We start from the raw sequence: 20,150 nt of genomic DNA, 5'->3' as shown, positions 1-20,150 counted from the left end.
CTTTATTAGTCAAGCTACCAGGGAAGCCCTGGTAAGTTCAGGTAGTTCAAGATACAGTCATATTGAGAAGAGATAGTTTACCAGAGGCCCGAAAGAAGGGCAGATGTAAACTATGCAGTTATCTAAGGAAAAAGCATTACAGTGGAGGAGGCAACAAGTGCAAAGGCTCCATGACAGGCAACGTTTGGCTTCTTGCAGCACATACAAAGCGAGGAGATTAGTATGATTCAGGCAAAGAAGCAAAGACAAGAAGGCTCTTGACTGTAGGTAAAGAGGTGGGCAGGGATCAGGTTCTTTAGGGCTTTATAAATCATGATCAGGACATAGAATTTTCTTTTCAGTTGATAAAAAGCCATTGGAAAATGTGAAGTAGGAGAGTGATGTGGTCTGCTTTATGTCCTGAAAGTATCACTTACTCTAGTCAATGTGAAGAGCAGACTACAGAGGTCAAGGGCATTAGCAGAGGGACTTCCCTGGCGGGCCAGTGGTTAAGAATTCACTTTGCAATGAGGGGGAAACAGGTTCGATCCCTGGTCAGAAAACTAAGATCCCACATGCTGAGGGTCAAATAAGTCCAAAAGGCATAATACTGAGGCTCACACACCCCAGAGCCCGGGCTCTGCAGCAAAAGAAACCACCACAATAATAAGCCCACACGTCACAACTAGAGAGGAGCCCCTGCTCGCCACAGCTAGAGAAAGCCTGTGCACAGCAACGAAAAGCCCATGAGCCAAAAATAAATTAATTAATCTGAAAAAAGAGTGTTACCAATACAGTATATTAACATATATATATGGAATTTAGAAAGATGGTAATGATGACCCTTGGAGAAGGCAATGGCACCCCACTCCAGTACTCTTGCCTGGCAAATCCCATGGACAGAGGAGCCTGGTGGGCTGCAGTCCATGGGGTCGTGAGAGGCGGACATGACTGAGCAACTTCCCTTTCACTTTTCACTTTCATGCATTGGAGAAGGAAATGGCAACCCACCCCAGTGTTCTTGCCTGGAGAATCCCAGGGACGGGGGAGCCTGGTGGGCTGCCGTCTATGGAGTCGCACAGAGTCGGACACGACTGAAGTGACTTAGCAGCAGCAATGATGCCCCTATGTGCAAGACAGCAAAAGAGACGCAGATATAAAGAACAGCCTTTTAGACTCTGTGGACGAAGGCAAGGGTGGGATTATTTGACAGAATAGCATTGAAACGTGTATATTACCACATGTGAAACAGATGACCAGTCCAAGTTCGATGTATGAAACAGGGCACTCAAAGCCAGTGCACTGGGATGACCCAGAGGGATGAGATGGGGAGGGAGGTGGGAGGGGGGTTTAGGACAGGGGGACATATGTACACCCGTGGCTGATTCATGTCAATGTACGGCAAAAAACTACCACGATATTGTAAAGTAATTAGCCTCCAATTAAAATTAATTAATTAATTTAAAAAATAAAAGAGAGTGTTAGCAGACACAAGGCTAGAAGTCTACTGGGCAAGAGCTGTGTGTGGTACCAAGGCAGACTGACAGATATGCAGACAGATAGGTAGACAGCTACCTATGTATACAAACACAGGTGTGTGTACATACATATATCTTCATCTGATCAAATACATTTATCATAATAACATAGTCTTTACAAATACAGAAGAAAATTATTATTTTTAATATAAAAATCAATATAAGTACATTTTTATGGCAATAAAACTTAAGACTGATGTTTAGAAAATATCAAATTCTTAATAGAAGTAGAAAATCAGGTGCATTTCATGTGTCCTTCTAAAATATCCTGTGACCTCCTAAAATAGTTCTATGTTCCACACAAAAAAGCACTGCATGTGTGCTAAGTTGCTTCAGTTGTGTCTGACTCTGCAATTCTGTGGACTGCAGCCTGCCAGGCTCCTCTGTTATAGGATTCTCCAGGCAAGAATCCTGGAGTGGGTTGCCATTTCCTCCTCCAGGGGATCCTCCCGACCCAGGGATCGAACCCATGTCTCTTACATCTCCTGCATTGGAGGAGGGCAGGGGGAGAAGGTTCTTTACCACTAGCACCACCTAGGAAGCCCAGCAAAAAGCATTATGCCCACTCAATTTATTTCGTCCTTCCAACTGGATTCCTTTCTGGATGGAAGATAATAAAAAGAGGTGAAGTATGACCACATCCTTGTGTTAGTTACTTTAGCAGATACTTTAGCAGATGACCCCAGACTCATTCTCCCCTCCTTACTGGACACAGAAACATTCATATCGTTCCTAGAATCCCCTGCAGTTCCATGTGGTCCTGTAGTGGAATTATTACCAAGAGAAAGAACAGAAGTCATGAGTGTCATTTACTCCACTTGCTTAAGAGGAAATTACTTCCTGCACTTTGCTCTCTTTGCCAGACTATTTGCTGGAAGGAGAAGACTCTTGAGAGCCCCCTGGACTGCAAGGAGGTTCAACCAGTCCATCCTAAAGGAGATCAGTCCTGGGTGTTCATTGGAAGGACTGATGTTGAAGCTGAAACTCCAATACTTTGGCCATCTTATGCGAAGAGTTGACTCATTGGAAAAGACCCTGATGCCGGGAGGGATTGGGAGCAGGAGGAGAAGGGGACGACAGAGGATGAGATGGCTGGATGGCATCACCGACTCAAGGGACATGAGTTTGAGTGAGCTCCGGGAGTTGGTGATGGACAGGGAGGCCTAGTGTGCTGTGATTCATGGGGTCGCAAAGAGTCGGACACGACTGAGCGACTGAACTGAACAGAACTGAAATGGGGTAGAGTATCAGCTCTGAACCTAGGAGTAAAATCCTTTAAGGCAGGGGTTCTCAGTCAACCACAGGCAATTTTGCTCCCCAGGGACACCAGGCAATGTTTGGAGGTATTTTTGGCTGTTCAGGTGGTGGGGGGGTGGGGGTGAGGAGCTGGGAAGGGCAGCAGTCAGAGGGGTTGCGAAACATCCTACAATGCGTAGGACAGCCCTCCACCACGAAGACTTTCCTGATCCCAAATGTCCACAATGCTGAAAGTTGAACAGGTTTACTATAAAGAAACCTTCTTCAAACTTTGTGCAAAATAATTCCCCAAGTGTATTCTTAAAATGTAAATTCTGGGGCTTCTCTGGCGGTCCAGTGAGTAAGAATCTATCTTGCGATGCAAGGGACACGGGTTTGATCCTTGACCCAGGAGGATCCCACATGCCTTGGAAAAACTAAGCCCATGCGAAACAACTACTGAGATCCAGCTCTAGAGCCTGAGAGCCACAACTACTGAACCCACACACTACAACTACTGAAGCCCATGTGCCTAGAGCCCCAAGCTCTGCAAAGGGAGAAGCCACAGCAGTGAGAAGCCTGAGCACCACAACAAAGAACAGCCAGCCACTCACCGCACCTAGAGAAAGCTGCAGGCAGTAATGAAGACCCAGCATGGCCAAAAACAGATAAATAAATCTTTTTATAAATAGTAAATTCTGCTTCAGAAAGTTTGGGGTGGAATCTAGGGTTCTGCATTTCTAACAAGCTCCCCAGGGGATGGCAGAGCAACAAGATGGAAAGAATGGAACTTGATTCTCTGATTGGTCTTCCTGAGCACGGTCATTCCAGCAGTCCAGACTGGAGTACCCAGGGGGTGCTGCTACTCAAACATACACGCCCACACACCTGAACTCATAGTTTTCAGCTTGTGTTCCTTCTGAGAGGCTGATCTCAGGCAGCACTGATTGCTACAAACTCTGAATATTGACATTTCAATTTGAATATTGAATATTCAATTTGAATACTGAATTTCAGAGAAAAATCGTCTATCTTATGTAAAGCCACTACAGGTTGGGATCTCTTTGCTGCAACAGTTCAGTTTTTCCCCTAACTAGTACAGTGTATATATGCATGTTCGGTTGTGTCTGACTCTTTGTGACCCCCTTGGACTGTAGCCTGCCAGGCTCCTCTATCCACGGAACTCTCCAGGCAAGAATACTGGAGTGAGTTGCCATTTCCTTCTCCAGGGGATGTTCCTAACCCAGGAATAGAACCCGCGGCTCCTGCATTGGCAGGCAGATTCATTACCACTGCACCACCTGCGAAGCCCAACTAGTACAGTGACCATCTGCAAACAGCCAATGGTGACGTCTATGCTGCTGTTTGGCAAGACACCTCAAGAACCCCAGAGGTGATATTTTCCGGAAAAAGAGGAAAAGGAAAGGGAAGGAAAGGAACAAGATGGTGGCTTCTAGAGAGCTCTGGGAAGAGTGTTTCGCTGCTGTAACAAATGACCCCAAACTAATTGGTGGCACGCACTGGAAGTCAGAAGTCTGAAATGGGTCTCCGTGGGCTACAAAGTGTCAAGAGGGCTGTATTCCTTCTGGACCTTCCAAGGAAGAACCCATTTCCTGGCCTTTGTTGTAGCTTCTGGAAGCGGCCTGAATTCCTTGGCTCCTGGCCCCTTCTATCTTCAAAGCCAGCAACAGAGGGCTGAGTTCCTCCCACGCAGCCATCCCTCTAAATCTCTCTCTTCTGCCCCCTCATCCATTTGAAAGGACTCCTGTGATTACATGGGGGCTCATCCAGATAATCCAGGATAATCTCCCCCCTCGGGTTTAGCTGTTGAGCAATCATAATTCCATCTGAAAACTTAATTCCTCTTTGCCATGTGATGTAGCATGATCACAGGTTTTGGAGATCAGGATGTAGTTATTGGGAGGATGTGTTATCGTGCCTTCCACAGCTTAGAAAGTAGGCTAGTCAGGCAGCCAGAAGGTGGGACGTTACTATGCCCACCTGGTAAATGCAGAGAGGGTGCATAGGAAGAAGGGATGACAAGCCATTTGGGAGCAAAACGAGAGAATCTTCTGGTCACTCCCGGAGCTCATCCACTCCAGGGCAATCCTTAAAAGCACATGTGCTCTATGGCTTTTTATGTTCTCTCAGTGTGAAAGAAAGATGCCTCAGTGGTCATGAGTCAGGTAAAAGAATTATACAGACAGAGGTTCTCCAGGAATTCTCTGGATCTTCATGCAGTCTGCCCTCACAATGTTTGATATCCATGGTATATAACAGTTTCTGTAAATTAAACTTCTTAATCTAACTTTATGATAAGAGTGCCTGTCCTGTATTTCAGGGACTCCCTGGAGTGCAACATTCCAGAAAACCAATTACCTGGGGGAGTTCATGGAAACGTGTGTGGATTAACAACAACTAGAGGAGGTGGACAAAGCAGATGCAAGCACATCACCATGATTCTGCCCTTGCAAAATCACTCGGGGCTTATTAGAAATGGATGTTCCCATATTAGAGATGAGAAAACAAAGGCTCAAAGGCTAAATACTCTCTAGGCACCCAAAGCAAGGTAGACACAGCACTCCAATCTTTAATTTCTGATTTTAGGTTCAGCTGTCTTTCCTAAATATCACAGAGCTCCAAACAGGCAAGCAGCCCTAGGATAAAGGCACTCAGACTGAAGAAATGACTCACATGTCCTCAGCTCCAAATCTCCAACCCTTTGCTGAGGCCTTAACCTGGAGGCAGAAGGGTGGATTTACACCTATCATGTGTAACAAATCGCACACAGCCTCCACTTCACTGTTTGATTAAATGGCAATTATGTCATTTTGATCATGCATTTAGAGAAAGATAATACCAACTACTCCTGAGCATAACAGCCTATCAGGAATAATCCAGGCTCTCCTAAAACTTTGGCAACTATAGCAACAAAGGCCAGGAACCAAAGGCCACCTGTTAACCATGGCTTGGGAAGGCCTGCGGTGTGACCCCGTGACTGTCACTGCCCTACTGAAGTCTCATTCTCTTGATTTTGTAACACTGGGATAAGACGGTACCTACTTCATGAAGCTGCTGTGAAGGATAAATCAGGTAACGTGGTGTGCTGGCAGGACCTTTTGGGGAGACTGTCTAGCCCACACAGCTTGTTTGAGTGGGTTTCTCTTTCTTGTACCCAAAATAGTCTTGCAAAAATAGTACTTGAAAGAACTGAGAACAATTCTTAGCCAGAGTTCCCAAGGAGTGTGAGTGTGTGATTTCTTTGCAGAAGCCTGGAGTTTTGTAAGAAAATGGCACAGAGAAGGTACCCCTTTCATTCAATAAACTGTCACTGATTCAGAATTAGTGATGAATACGCCACCGTCATGAAGTGCCTACCTGTGCCAAGTACTGCTTCTGGCTCAGAACCCTGGCGAAATCAGGTGGGACAAGACCCTGCTCCCATGCACTTGATCTTCTGGGAGGGAGAGTGAAGTCATTAGAATGATTTGGGAGAGTAATACATCCTCTGAAGAAAATAAAACAGTGGAACAAGCTCAGAAGTGGAAAAAGGTCTTTAAATTAGGTAGTGTGGAGAGGTCTTTGGGGGAATCTGAAATGTGAGCCAAGATCTGAAAGACAGATAACCAGATACCTGCATTGTAGTAGTGGGATTGGGGGAGGGTGGGGAGGGCAGCGGGGGGGGCAGAGAATTCCCAGAAGAGGAAAGAGAGAATTAAAATGTCCTGGAGCTTCCCTGGGGGCTCAGTAGTAAAGAATCCGCTTGCCAATGCGGAAGATACGGGTTTGATCCCTGATGCGTGAAGATCCCGCATGTCATGGAGCAACTAAGCCCAGGCACCACAACTACTGAGCCTGTGCTCTAGAGCTCTCGAGCCTCAACTCCTGAAGCCTGGGGGCCCTAGAGTTGGTGCTCCGAAACAAGAGATGCCACCGCCACGAGAAGCCCATGCACTCAACTAGAGAGTAGCCCCTGCTTGCCACAGCTAAAGAAAAACAGTCCTCAAAGCATCAAAGACTTGGCACAGTCAAAATAATTGCATTTAAAAATTTTTTTAAAATAGAATGCCCTGAAGTGAGAATGAGCTTGGTCCCAGAAGAGAAAAAGAAACATTTCCACAGTCCGTTTTGGGGGCAAAACCCCACAGTCAGCCTGTCCAGTAGGCAGGCCATGCACACATGGGAAACCAAAAGCTTCCAGCACAGAAATACCAGCATTTTTCACTCCCAGGAAGCCGGAAGACCACCCTTCCAGTGGAAGACAGCTTGGGGACAAATGAAAAGAAATGCTGTGTGTTTGGAGCCAAACACCTAGGTCTGAATCCCAACTGCACATCTTGACCAAGTTCCTTGACTTCTCTGTGCCTTGGTTTCCTGACCTGTACAATGTGACTGATCACAGTACCTGTCTCACCAGGTCCTTGGAATGATTGAAACCACGGCTTGGGGCAGAGCCTGGCACCCACAACATGTGTCCACCACTGGCATTCTTACATATTGCTACTACGATTCTTTCAGGTCCAAATCTTAAATCATCACCTCCCCGTTTCATTAAATAACCATCACTTGTCTGTGATTCATTTTTTGGTGTTGCTTTGTAACAACAGGAGTGCACCTAAACTCACTCATTTACATTAATTCAACAGTTAATCTACACTAGGAATGATTCTTGCTGTTGTTTAATCACTAAGTTGTATCCGATTTTTGCAATCCCACCAATCTCCTCTTTCCATAGAACTTACCAAACAAATATACTGGAGTGGGTTGCCATTTCCTTCTCCAGGGGATGTTCCCAATCTAGGGATCTCTCTCTTTCTTTTTTTTTAACTTATTTATTTTTTATCGAAGGAAAATTGCTTTACAGAATTTTGCTGTTTTCTGTCAAACCTCAACATGAGAAACCATGTCTCTTGCATTGGTAGGTGGATTCTTTACCACTGAGTCACGAGTGAAGTCCCTTCAGTCTGGGATATAAAGCAGTCAGTACCAGCCCCCTATGAGCAATTCTAACACTGTTTATGAACCTGAACAGTAGTAGTTATCTTACAATCCTCCCCTCAGTTAAATAAAAGGTAGAAAGTAAGGGAATCTTGTCTTTGAAGTACAACATTTTGGCTATGTTCATAGAAACAATATCTTCAGACTACTCTTGAACACACCTGACACACCTATAGTAGCAAAGATGGCCAATAAAAAGTGGGTAGGGAAGGAAAAGGAAGAAGTGCTATCCCAGAGAAAGAGGACTCCTTCTAGTTACTGTTTTCTTCTCTGACACCCCTCCCTAAAGTATTAAAATTTTGTTCTTGCAAGTCCTTTGCAAGTTTTGCTAAATTTATTCCTGGTTATTTTGTCTCTTTGTTTGGTTCTATAAATAGGATATTTTCTCTCATTATATTTTCAAAACGCTTGGCATGGACATATAGGAAAACTACAGATTTTGCATAGTAATTTCCTTACCAGTTACCTTAAAGAATTCCATTATTATTTCTAATAGTTTTACACATGGGAGTGGGGATTGCTTATCTTAGGTCTTCCAAAAAGAGGTTAAACTACTAGCAACCGGTGATAATTCTATCTTCTCCATTCTTATTCTTTTTCACCTCACTGGATTATCTATCTATTCCTGAGCAATAGTAAATAGCAATGATGATAATGGGCATTCTGGTCTTGTTCTGGATTTAACGGTGATATTTCTAGTGTTACACCATTAAATACGATGCTGGCTTTGGGTATGATCTGATTTTATCAGCAAATGTTCTAAAAATCAGGAATAAATGCTTAGCTTTACCAGACTGTTTAGCATCCGCAAAATAAATAAGATTTTTCTCTAAGTGAAAAGTATGAAGAATAAACCACACAATTTTTTAGGTTTCCCAAGATCAAACCATCCTTCCATTCCTAGAATAAATGGCACTTTGTCAGGACTTTACCCTGTAATGTAATCGCTTAATTGTCCATTTCTCCACTTGAGTTCTTTCAGATCACTGGCTATGACTGATTTATGTCTGACATATAGGTGACATTTAATACATGTTTAATGAATAAATAACTGAACTAACAAGTACACTCAACCTCCTCAAACTAACCACTTGTACCTCTTTCTGACCTAAAAAAAGTGGGAGAGATCATACACCTTTCCTAGAGTGGATCTTTAGATGTTTACTGTATATGTATTAGTACAGTTCAGTTCAGCTCACTCGCTCAGTCGTGTCCAACTCTTTGCGACCCCATGAATCGCAGCACACAAGGCCTCCCTGTCCATCACCAGCTCCCGGAGTTCACTCAAACTCACGTCCATAGAGTCAGTGATGCCATCCAGCCATCTCATCCTCTGTCATCCCCTTCTCCTCCTGCCCTCAATCCCTCCCAGCATCAGAGTCTTTTCCAATGAGTCAACTCTTCCCATGAGGTGGCCAAAGTACTGGAGTTTCAGCTTTAGCATCATTCCTTCCAAAGAAATCCCAGGGCTGATCTCCTTCAGAATGGACTGGCTAGATCTCCTTACAGTCCAAGGGACTCTCAAGAGTCTTCTCCAACACCACAGTTCAAAAGCATCAGTTCTTCAGCGCTCAGCTTTCTTCACAGTGGTCCCTAATTCTTTTATCAATAGAACCCCTGAATATCTCATTCTTTATGGGGAAACTCTTCCCTATGGTTGCAATGGGAATAAGCCTCCTTCCCTACTCCCATCACCACCCCAAGCCAAAGGGGTGGCTACATCCCCCGGGCCTGAAGAGAGCACCACACAGATTGTTTAGGAATGGGCACATGATCCAATCTGGGTCAACAGCATCTCCAGCAATTTCTTACAGAAACCCTTAAGAAAAAAAGTTTTCTGAAAGAATTGAGAAACCAAAAATTGCTTGTCTAGGGTTGCTGCTTACCATCTTGCTTAAGGTGTAGTGAGATAACCTGAGAACGAAGCAGGTACAGCAAATGTGAAAAAGACCAGAAAGAAAGAGAGACCTGGATTCAACTCTTCCTGAAGCCATTACCCCTTAGACTTTCTAAGGAATAAACCAATAATTACCCCTCTTGATTTACAATAGTTTAAGCTCAATTTCTACCACTTATAACCAAAAAAATAAGGCCTAATGCATGTGCTGATTTGTTTTCCTGCATATGTGCTTTATACATTCTTAAATAAAGGTTGAAAGTAAAAAAGTTTTTTTAAGGAAAGCGATCCTAACTAGCATGTGTTAAAAATCAACTGCCTGCTTTTAATTAATGGCAAGATAGGCAGAAGGGCTCCCTCCGTGAATTATAATTTCAGATTGAAATTCCCAAGACAGTTATAGAAGAGCTTGTTAAACCGCAGAAACCAATAGAATCAAGAAATTACTTTAACAGGGTGGTGGTTCCATCAGTTCCAGAGATATCATCCATTATGCAAAACCAAAACCTTTAAAACTTTCTACCGTGCAACCCTAGCAATCCCTCATTCACCTGAAGTCTCACAGCTTCTCTCCTGACTCAATTTAAAAGTAAAAATGACTGGCATGATTTACAAAAATAAAAATAAATAAATCATGACATGATGGCTGGAGAACTCCCTAGTGAAAACTGCCAAATCTCAAGACAGGGAGTTCTGCGGGGTCTGTCTGAACCATCCTGCATTCTCAAAAGCTTTCAACTCTGCTGAAAAACTGAAGACAAGCATGGCCTTGGCATCCTAAACTCCTCTGTACCTATCGGGGCCAGTGGCATCCATTTCTATCATAGATAAAAATGTCAGCCGGCCAACCCAGAGAGCCTCACCAGCTCCCTGTCCCATCCCCTTTATGGGAGAATTTTGGCTTCACTTGCCTCCTGAAATCAAACTCTTCTCCTTCAGCTCAAGTTACAACAGACTAAATTCTGGAATCTGGTTTTGATTATTCTCTGGAGAGCTACTTAAGAGATGCTTCAGGGTTGGAAATCCCTCATTCGGACATAATCTTGAAATAAAAGGCTATGTTCAAATGAAAAATGCATTACAGCATCTCTTTAGGGCCTTCTGGGCCCTAAAGGGAAGGATAAAAGGAAGGAATGGAAGGAAAATGAAGAAGAAAAGCAAAAAGAAGAAGGAAAATGGGAGAGAGAAAGGAAAGAAGGGGAAAGGAAAATATGTCATAAACTGTGTAGGGCACTTTGAATGTCATTTCATTTCATTCTCACATCATTCCCTTGGAAGGAAATACTATTGAGCCCATTCTGCAGATGAAGAAATTGAGGCTTGGTGATATTAATTCATCCAAGGTCTTACAGTGAGGATGCTGTATGACAGGTTCAGAGATACAAATACACATTCTAAAGTACACTGCTTCTAGCCGACTAGCTTCTTTCCTCCAAAGAGTCCAAGACAAGTTTGTTCTAGAACCAAAATATGTTAGTGACTGAATGGACCTTATGGAGCTTATAAAGTCTCATCATGTAAGTGGGCTTCTCTGGTGGCTCAGTGGTAAAGAATCCGCCTGCCAATGCAGGAGACACAGGAGAGGTGGGTTCAATCCCTGGGTCGAGAAGATCCTCTCGAGAAGGAAATGGAAACCTACTCTGGAATTCTTTACTGGGAAATACTATGAACAGAAGAGCCTGGTGGGCTACAATCCATGGGGGTCACAAAGAGTCAGATGCAACTGAGCATGCATGCATCATGTAAACAACAGAGAAGGAAGGAAGAAAGGAGAGGGAGGAAGAAAAGGAGGAGAAAGGAAGAAGCTATTAAGAAAATTGATATCTAATAAAATAAGTGTGTGGCAAAGAAAGACCTAGAACCCAATTTTTCTAACTCTTAAGTCTTTACTTAAGACTTAAGAGTTAGTCTTAAGTCTAACTCTTACTGTTCACAGGACTCTGTTCACAGGACCAGAATCTATTTTACTGGTGCAACTGATCACATGGATCAAATACAGGCACTCCTGATTACGCAGTGAACAACTGAGAATTTTCCCGCCCTCAAGAAAATGTTTGCTGGGAACAAAAGGGAAATGTATTTGTAATTGTCTTTTTCTGCTTCATGTTCCTGTTTATATCCAGCTTCCTTTGTTGTTGTTGTTGTTAAAATATATCTGAGAGACTTCCCTCATGCTGTTGCAAAATTGGTTAAGGGGGAAAACATCTAAATTGAAAGAGCGCACTTAAGCCACAATTCTGGCAACTGCAGAGGGTACCTAATTCTGGCAACTGCAGAGGGTACCTAATTCTGGCAACTGCAGAGGGTACTGGTATGCCAGTTACTTTCAGAAATGAGTTTAAACCAAAGGTCACTAACCAGTAGCCAGCTGGCTGTAACCAGCCCACAGATGTGTTTTGCTTGTCCCGCAGTGCTAGCCCACATGGCACTTTTAAGAAATCTCAATCTGCTGCCAACGTTAAAAACCAGGCCACTTCACATCAAAACCCAGATTTCCAGTTTCTCTTCCCAAGTGGAAGACAGGGTTCCCCTGATGCCACATTTGCAAACGGAAAAGGCGTGGCTGGAACAGAACAGCGGCTGCCCTTTTGGACAGAGCGTCTGCGGCCCAGTTTCTCCCCACCTAGTCTATTTCACTCCAGTGTATTACCCACATGAGCCCTGAAGGCATCTGATGAGTGACCCTTGATTTAAAAGGTTAAGCAGATGTAGACTGCAAAGCCCATCATTATTAGTCTTTTCCCAAAAACATCCCCAATAAAAGCCTCCAGTTAATGTTATGGCAGCTGTGAAGGGATATTCATTGTTTTAGAATATATATTCACTTTTTATTATTTCACTTATTCCTCCCAACAACCCTGCAAGGAAGGAATTACTATCAGGTAAACTGAAGCTGAGTGATATTTAGGTCAGTTATCCAACCCAGATCATTCAACTAGTAAGTTGCAAAGCCGAGTTTTGAACCCAGTTTTACTCAGTTACAAACACTGTAGAATGCTTTGAAAAGAATACTTTGAGAAGCCATGAGGTTTGTTTCTACCTCAGAGCCTTTGCACTTGCTCTTCCCTCTGCTTGGCAACCTCTCCACTCAGGTCTTCACATGGGAGGATCTTACTCATTCACGATACTTATACCACCTCCAGAGAGTTTTTCCCTCATCACTGATAACACGTACACACACACACACACACACACACACACACACACACACACACACACACTCATTACTTTCTATGCCCCTGCTACTCAAAGAGAGGTCCAGAAATCAGCAGAATCAGTATCACTTTGGAAATTTGAAATTCACACTCTCAGGTCCCTCCCCTAACCTATGGAATCAGAACCTGCATGTTAACAATACCCCCAGGTGATTTGTGTGCATTTAAAGTTTAAACAGCGCTGCTCTACAGGATGGAAATAAATACAGCAGGAGTCACACATGTAATTTCAAATTTTCCAGTAGCCACATTAAAAGAGTAAGCAGAAAGACCTGTTCGTTTGCTGTCTCCCCTTCCCCACTCCCACCCCCACTAAAATGTCAGTTCCAGGAGAAGAGGTGCTTCATCTGTCTTGTTCACCCTTGTATCCCCAACACCTAAAACAGTATTGGAAACAGGGTAAGTATTATTAAATGTCTGTATCATTAAATGCATCATTGTAAGTATCATTAAATGAATGAAAGAAGGAAGCAAGGAAAAGATTTTGCTAGCACTCTACCTACCAGCCTTTGGACAACCGCGGCTTCAAATCTCAGCTCAACCCCTGAACGGCTAAGCAACTTCAAGCAAGTTGTTTTCCCCTCTGAGGGCCCACTGTAAAGCAGAAAGGCTGCTCATTTGCTCACAGCCTCATCATGCCACCTAGATGTGATTACACGTCTATAAAGCGTGAACTGCCATGATAACACATGTTCAATTCACGCCAGTGCCTTACACAGCCGTCCTTCCTTCTCTCTCTAAACACCTCATCTGAACGATGCTGTGGACTACGCTCCTCTCAGTAGCACAAGCAAAACTACTGAAGCTGCTTCCCCAGGCTATTTCCCTCCAGCCAACAGGACGTGTGTCATAACTGCTGGCAGTGGAGACATCTTGACCCCATGGAGGGTCACTTCCCATTGCCCTACGGCCGAGAGGCTTCCAAAGCCAAGAAGTCACAGTCACTGGACAGTCTGTGATCTACAAGATAAACCACGGCTCATGTCATCTCCATCACTTTGACAGTTCTGCCATGGCAGCCACTTGGCTTGCCACAAGGCCCCACCCCTTAGAGGACTGTAAGGTGTCTGCCCAGACAGTATGTATCAGCTCCTATTGAAAAGCATATTGTAGCTCTGTCCTTTTACTTTGGGGGGAGGGGGTGTTTGATCTACCCCCATTTATTAATCACTGGCCTGTGTCAATCCACCAAGTGAGGCTTGCTGTTCCATAGCTTTAACACACATCCTAATCCATTAGCCTATCTTGCCCTGCAAATCTGATGCACACGTTCTAATCTCAAACGTGTTTTTAAATCATAGTACATCCACAGCATAGGCGAAAGCAAAACCCGGATTTAGACATAACTGGAGTGACACGGAGGAAATAAAACCCAGGCTGCTTAGTTAAATGCGACAAAACTCTCGCCAGCTCTGCCAAGAGCAGCCCCAGTTTCTTCTTGCTCTCCCTCTCGCTGACATCACAACCACCAGAATCACTTGCAGAATCAGTAGGCTACTGGGAAGCACGTTGAAAAGAAAAGAAAAACAAATAATGGGGAAAGGGGATCAAAACCTTTAATTAACCTGTGAATCTCCATTCAGGCAAACAGTAGAGTAAGATTTCAGATAAAACACATACCATACTATAACCATTTAACAGGGAGGTACTATAACCATTTAAGTAGAGATGCCACTATTTAAAAGACTGGAACCAGGGAACCAGGAAGAAGGGTTTCTGTTACTGGTTTGAATCAATGCCACTGCTTCCCTTCTACAATATGGTAAGGATGCCATCCCCTCTTTGCATATGGGAGGGAGAGAGAGAGAGTGAGTGTGAGTGTGTGCTCAGCTGTGTCCAACTCTTTGCAACCCCATGGACTGTAGCCTGCCAGGCTCGGCTGTCCATGGAATTTTGCAGGCAAGAAGACTGGAGTGAGTTGCCATTTCCTCCTCCAAGAGATCTTCCCAACTCAGGGATCGAACCCACATATCCCACATTGCCAGGTGGATTCTTTACCACTGAGCCACCTGGGAAGCCCATGAAGAGAGAGGGGAGCTAAAGAGATGGAGTCAACAGAAATCCCTAAAATGCCCTCAAAGCAAGGCTGAATCTGTTAAGGCTGGAGAGCTATCCTAGGATCTGAAAGGTTTCTAGGAGTCTTCTCAACATCCAGTTTTGGGTGGAAAATGACTCCTCGATGTTAGATAGATTCTCCTGCAGTAACTGCAATCAGCTTCACTAAGTGTAATAAGGACTTACCCTGGGTGTGATGCTGGGGCAGCAGATGGAAGATACAGAGATAGCACATGGTCCTCTTAAGTGAGGATCGGGTGAATCTAGTTTCATTTGCATCTCTTAGTCCTATGGGATGCGGAGTCCCAAATACCACCCGTGATGGCTGAGGGTACCACATGTTGGAATAAGATCTTCAACAGCCATGTCCTATGAGGGAGGCAATTTACACACCTCCTTTTCCCAGCTGCAATGTAAAAGAATGTGGCATCTGTCAGCATCATCTATCTTTTTATTCAGAGAATGCTCCCGACCCTACAATGGGACCTCGTGACATGCAGTCCACATTACACCGTTCATCAACTTTATTTTAAGTCACCTGAATAAAACACCTCCTTCTCCATTTCCAGCTGCCACAGAGCAACCCAAACACATGTTGGAAAGATTTGATCTTTATTCCTCCCTCTCCCCCAAAGGGCATTTGACACTTCTCACAAGATATACAGCTTTAAAATTAGAATCGGAAAAAGCCATGGTTACCCCCTTAGAGCCACCGTTACCCCACAGCAGAAATCTGAACATTCCTACAACCAACAATTTAACAACTGAAACCTTCCCAGACATCATACCCCTTTTTTTTTTTTTATTTTGCTGTTGTTGCATTAATCATCCTAACACCTTTTTAATTATAATTGCAAACTGGAAGCCATGGCTTGTGATGTTATAAATACTGATTTTCCAGTTAAATTAGGCATTTGCTGTTTTATGTTTTGATAGAAAGGGACTGTTTGAAGCCTCCTAAAACATTGCAATTAGTTCTCTCTGTTGAAACAGACAAGACATGAACAGACACATTTGCTGTTTCAGTTTAATGTGCTGGAATGTTTATGCCTAAGTGTACTTCTCTCAAGCTTTGAAAGCATAAGGCATTTTTTAAAAGGGGGAAAAAATCAATCACAATACACACATTCTATATTTCCAAAGTTAAGTTATTTCTAAAACTTCCCCAGTCTGTAATTTAAACTTAAAAAGCACATCTCTTCTACAAGAAGGCGACCTGTCAGGAAACAATCCCTATTTTACCTACTGGCTCTGTTAAGATGATAACATCACTTTAGCTGACAAAGCCTGTGTTTCTGGTTGACAATTGCAATTAATTACTGAGATGCAACCGAGATGCAGCCAGCCATCCAGATCTGTTTTCCAGAGTGATTTAAAAAAAAAAAAAAGGAAAGAGGGAAGGGCAGGAGAGAACGCTGGTCGATTAATTTATTTTACCTGCACTTAACTTACTACTTCTCCCTTCCCTCGCTGCTGGCAGACGGTGGGAAAGGAGGGAGATGAACAAACAACTCACTAGACACAAGCTCCAATCTGTTGCAATGAGGCACGGGTTAGAAAGGGCACAGGTGCAGGGCATGAAAACTCCTAGGGCATCAACTGTCATGTAGACACAGATGCTCCTGATGCAAAACTAACCCGGGGTTCAAGCAGCCCAAGAGGGACGGAAAGTTCTGGAGGTGGGGGGCATCTTGAGTCTTTACAAGAAAGCCCAAACTCCCAGCATCATCTTGTTAACTGTTCCCGGTTCATTCTGCTCTAAACTGAAAACAATGAAGTTGGATTCCAGCCACGTAAATGCGTTTGAGGGCGATCTTGAGAGATTCCAGGAAATCCCAAAGCCCTTTAGTCAATCCAGCTTGTCCAGCTCCATTCCTCGGCGTCCCCAACACAGAAGCGCACCGCCCCGCAAGAGCCTGGCTTAGGAAACACCCCGCGGACACGAGGGCTGGGGATTCCCAGACTCGGAACTAGGCAGATTCCGAAAACAGCTCTCTGGGCGAGTCTGAAGCAGGCAGAGCAAGGAGACCCCTCTCTCCTCGCCCTGGAATAAAGTGATCCCTGGCGAGCCTCCAGCCCTGCCCGCCTTTCCCCCCAGGCTGCCCCTCCAGGATGCGCAGAGCCCTCCGGGGCTCACGGCTCTCGGAACGCTGCCCGGATCCCCAAGGGCAGGGGGAGCCGCTGTTTCCCGCGTGGGTCTGTCCCCACGCGCCCATCCCATCCGCCGAGCCCGGGGTCCTACCTGTACCACTCCAGCCCCTTCTCGTAGTTCCTGTCGAAGAAGTGAGGCTCTACGCCCACCGCCCGCACGTCCGGGTGCACTCGGATTGCCTCCAGCAGCGCGCGGGTCCCTCCTTTCTTGACCCCGATGATCAGCGCCTGGGGGAGCTTCTTCTCGCCGTAGTCCGGGGTGCTGGCGGCGTTGCCGCTCCCGTTGGCCGCCCTCCGGCCTGCGAGCTCCTCGTCCGTGGTGCTGGACTCCGGCGCTTCTCTCTCCACCAGCGCGCTCTGCGCCGTGACCATCTCGCCGGGGGTCAGCGGGGTCCGGAGCCAGGCGTCCCGGGCGCCCCCGCTGCCGCTCGCCAGTCCCCAGCCGTCGGCCCCGGGGGCGGCGGGCTGCCTGGGGGGCTCGGGCGGCTCCCCGCGGCTCGTGTTGTCCGGCGGCGGCGGCGGCGGCGCGGGCGGCTGCGAGGGGGCGCCGAGGCGCACGGGGGGAGGCGGCAGCGAGGGTGGCGGGGGCTCGGCGGCGCCCGGCGGCTCCTGCAGCGCCAGGGGGAATTGCAGGGAGCCCGAGCCGCCCAGGAGGCTGTAGCACAGGTAGGTGACGGACAGGGACAAGGTGCACATGAAAAGCAGCTTGCGCGCCGGCGGGCCCTTAGCCGAGACGCCGGGCGGCGGCGGCGCGGCGAGAGACGGAGGCGGAGGCGGAGGCGGAGGAGGTGCGGGCCACGGGGCCATCGCGGCTCCCGGCTCGCGGCGGCGGCGGCGGCGGCGGCCCCCGGCGCTGCCCGGACATGGTTTCAGCCGCCGCCCCCGCCGCCGCCGCCGCCGCCGCTGCCCAGCCGCCCCGGCTGCATGAAGCGACGCCGCTGCGCCCCCGGCCCTGGCCGCTGTCCCGCTGCGCCGGGGGGGAGCCCGGCCGCATGGCCCCCCCTCCCCGCTCTCCTCGCGGCGTCCGGGGGGCCCCCCACCACCCCCCTCAGCCTCTGGCAAGGGGACCGAGGGGGGCGCGCGGACCCGCCGGCTGCACCTGCTCCGTCTGCAGCGCCCCCGCTTCCCCGGCTCCGCCGCGGCTCCCGCTCCAGCTTCTGCCGCCGCCGCCGCGCGCTGTGGCAGCCCCGAGTTCCTTCCCCGCTGCTAACTTTCTGCCGGGAGAGCGGAGAGACGCGGAGGGGGCCGGGCGCGCGCCCCGCGCCGCCGAGGGAAGGGGGAGTGCGCCTCGCGCGCGCCTGTGGAGGGGGGCGCGGGCGCGCGGGCGTGCGCTCGGGCTGGGGCACCCGGGGAAGCGGAGATCGCGCCCCCAACCCCGCGCGCCGCACGCACTCGCTGGAGGTGTTCTCCGCCCCGCCCCGCATGCTTCCCCTCCCCTGGGAGCCGGGGACGCCGGGTTCTCCATTCCTCTCCCGGTACTTTTGAGGGACGTAGAGCCGGACGCCCGCCGCCGGTGCTGCTCACCAGAGAGCTGGGGGACCCGAGGGCAGCGACCTCTCGCTTCCTCTTTTCCCCTGGGACTCCGAGCAAACTCGGCCCATCCCCCGACCCGCCCTTCTCTCACCCTGGATAGCCTCTTGCCTTTAGTCCAGGAGTGGTTTCTTCATAACTGCTCTCTCATTCCAACTTCCATCTTTCCATCCTCCCCATCTTATCTTGAAGCTCCTGACGGGTGGAGCGTTGACACAAACCCCCAGGTTTCTCTACCCCTAGAGCTTTCGCGTCCTTCCCCGCCACCGGGTGACTGCGCATTCTGCTCCAAAAGATGAGGCTGTTCCCTCTCCACACCCTTAACCACAGGTACACCTGCGCCCCTTGGAGGCGTTGCCACTAAAGGAGTTAGATTTCCCTGGACTGAAATAGACTGTGACCATCATCGCTCTAAACACCTTATAAGCAGAGGCAAGTTGGATTGCAGGGTGTCTATGCATCGCTTCACTGAATTTTTTTAAGTACATTCTTTTCAGTGAAATTTCCACCCCTCACGTCCCTCTCCGGTGGAGGTAATGGCAAACATCAAAAGGCTTTGGAAGATTCAAAACTAGACTTGCTTCCCGGAGGTGGGGGAAATCGGAGTCTGCAAAGGGAAGATGAGGCAGAGTCATTAAAGGAGCAGCTCTAGCGAACTCTGAGTCCTGGGGACAGGGTTGGCTCTGCACACACCCGCGAACAGTATCTCCCAGGGGCCAGCTCTCGGGATCCCATTCACCCTGCCAGCCACAGCTGGGTGCCTGGCGGGTCTGTCTGTTTTCACCTGGCGGCTGATCTGGTTGACATCTCCGGGTTTTGTTTGATCACATAATAGGAACAACAGTTGAAAGAAAATGTATATAGTGTCTAAATATTAACCAGATACCTAGTGCCAGAGAGGGGAAGAAAATGTTAATCAAATAAGATGAAGAACGCGGACTTTTCCCTGAGTGAACAAAAGCTCACTGCTGCTCTCAGCTGGACACGAGTTTCCTTCACTACAGCTTTAGTTCAGATAAAGATTATTCCTTTATAATATATATATTTTTATGGTACACAAGAGACCTCTGAAATGCAGAGTCTGGTGTCCTGTAAATCATTCCATGTAACTACTGATGCTTTTTTCAAACACCACAGGACTGTATTACTGTAATGTTAATGGGAAGAAGCCAACTAGAGCTAGGAGAAACCACAGGCTTGATCCATCCCTCTTCCCACTGGGAGGCCCCCGCGGCAGCAAATATTGCTGCTGCTGTGCCCCCATCTCCCTTCCAAGGCCCAGATACCAGCCTCCAAAGGGATGCTCAGCATGTGGTCCAGGGCCGCCCTGTAATGCACGTTCCCAAACTTTTACATCTGCGGTCAGCAATCCAAATGAACCTGCTAGGCATCTAGTTTCACTAAATATGTGCTTTCTCGTTCGGAAAGGTTTTGATAAAAGGATGTTAAAATTTAACTCAGAGGTATCACACTGGTGACCAACAAAGCTGAATGTGGCTCACACAGTGAGGTGAAGAAATTTCAACTAGCTGCAATATTTAAGCGTAAAGG

The 20,150-nt window shown here is 47.0% G+C and overlaps 1 protein-coding gene across 1 annotated transcript in view; it reads right to left on the bottom strand.

Moving 5' to 3' along the window:
• HS3ST4 (heparan sulfate-glucosamine 3-sulfotransferase 4) overlaps positions 1–17,876 on the bottom strand; it is a 496,951-nt gene extending 479,075 nt beyond the window's left edge. The window contains exon 1 of the mRNA XM_055562141.1: positions 17,161–17,876. Coding sequence (XP_055418116.1) covers positions 17,161–17,876 — 716 coding nt within the window. The remainder of the gene's footprint in view (positions 1–17,160) is intronic.
• Positions 17,877–20,150: the final 2,274 nt, after the last annotated feature.

Source organism: Bubalus kerabau, chromosome 23 (assembly GCF_029407905.1).
Source record: "Bubalus kerabau isolate K-KA32 ecotype Philippines breed swamp buffalo chromosome 23, PCC_UOA_SB_1v2, whole genome shotgun sequence".
Taxonomy (NCBI): domain Eukaryota; kingdom Metazoa; phylum Chordata; class Mammalia; order Artiodactyla; family Bovidae; genus Bubalus; species Bubalus kerabau.
This window is presented reverse-complemented; position numbering and strand designations above follow the sequence as displayed.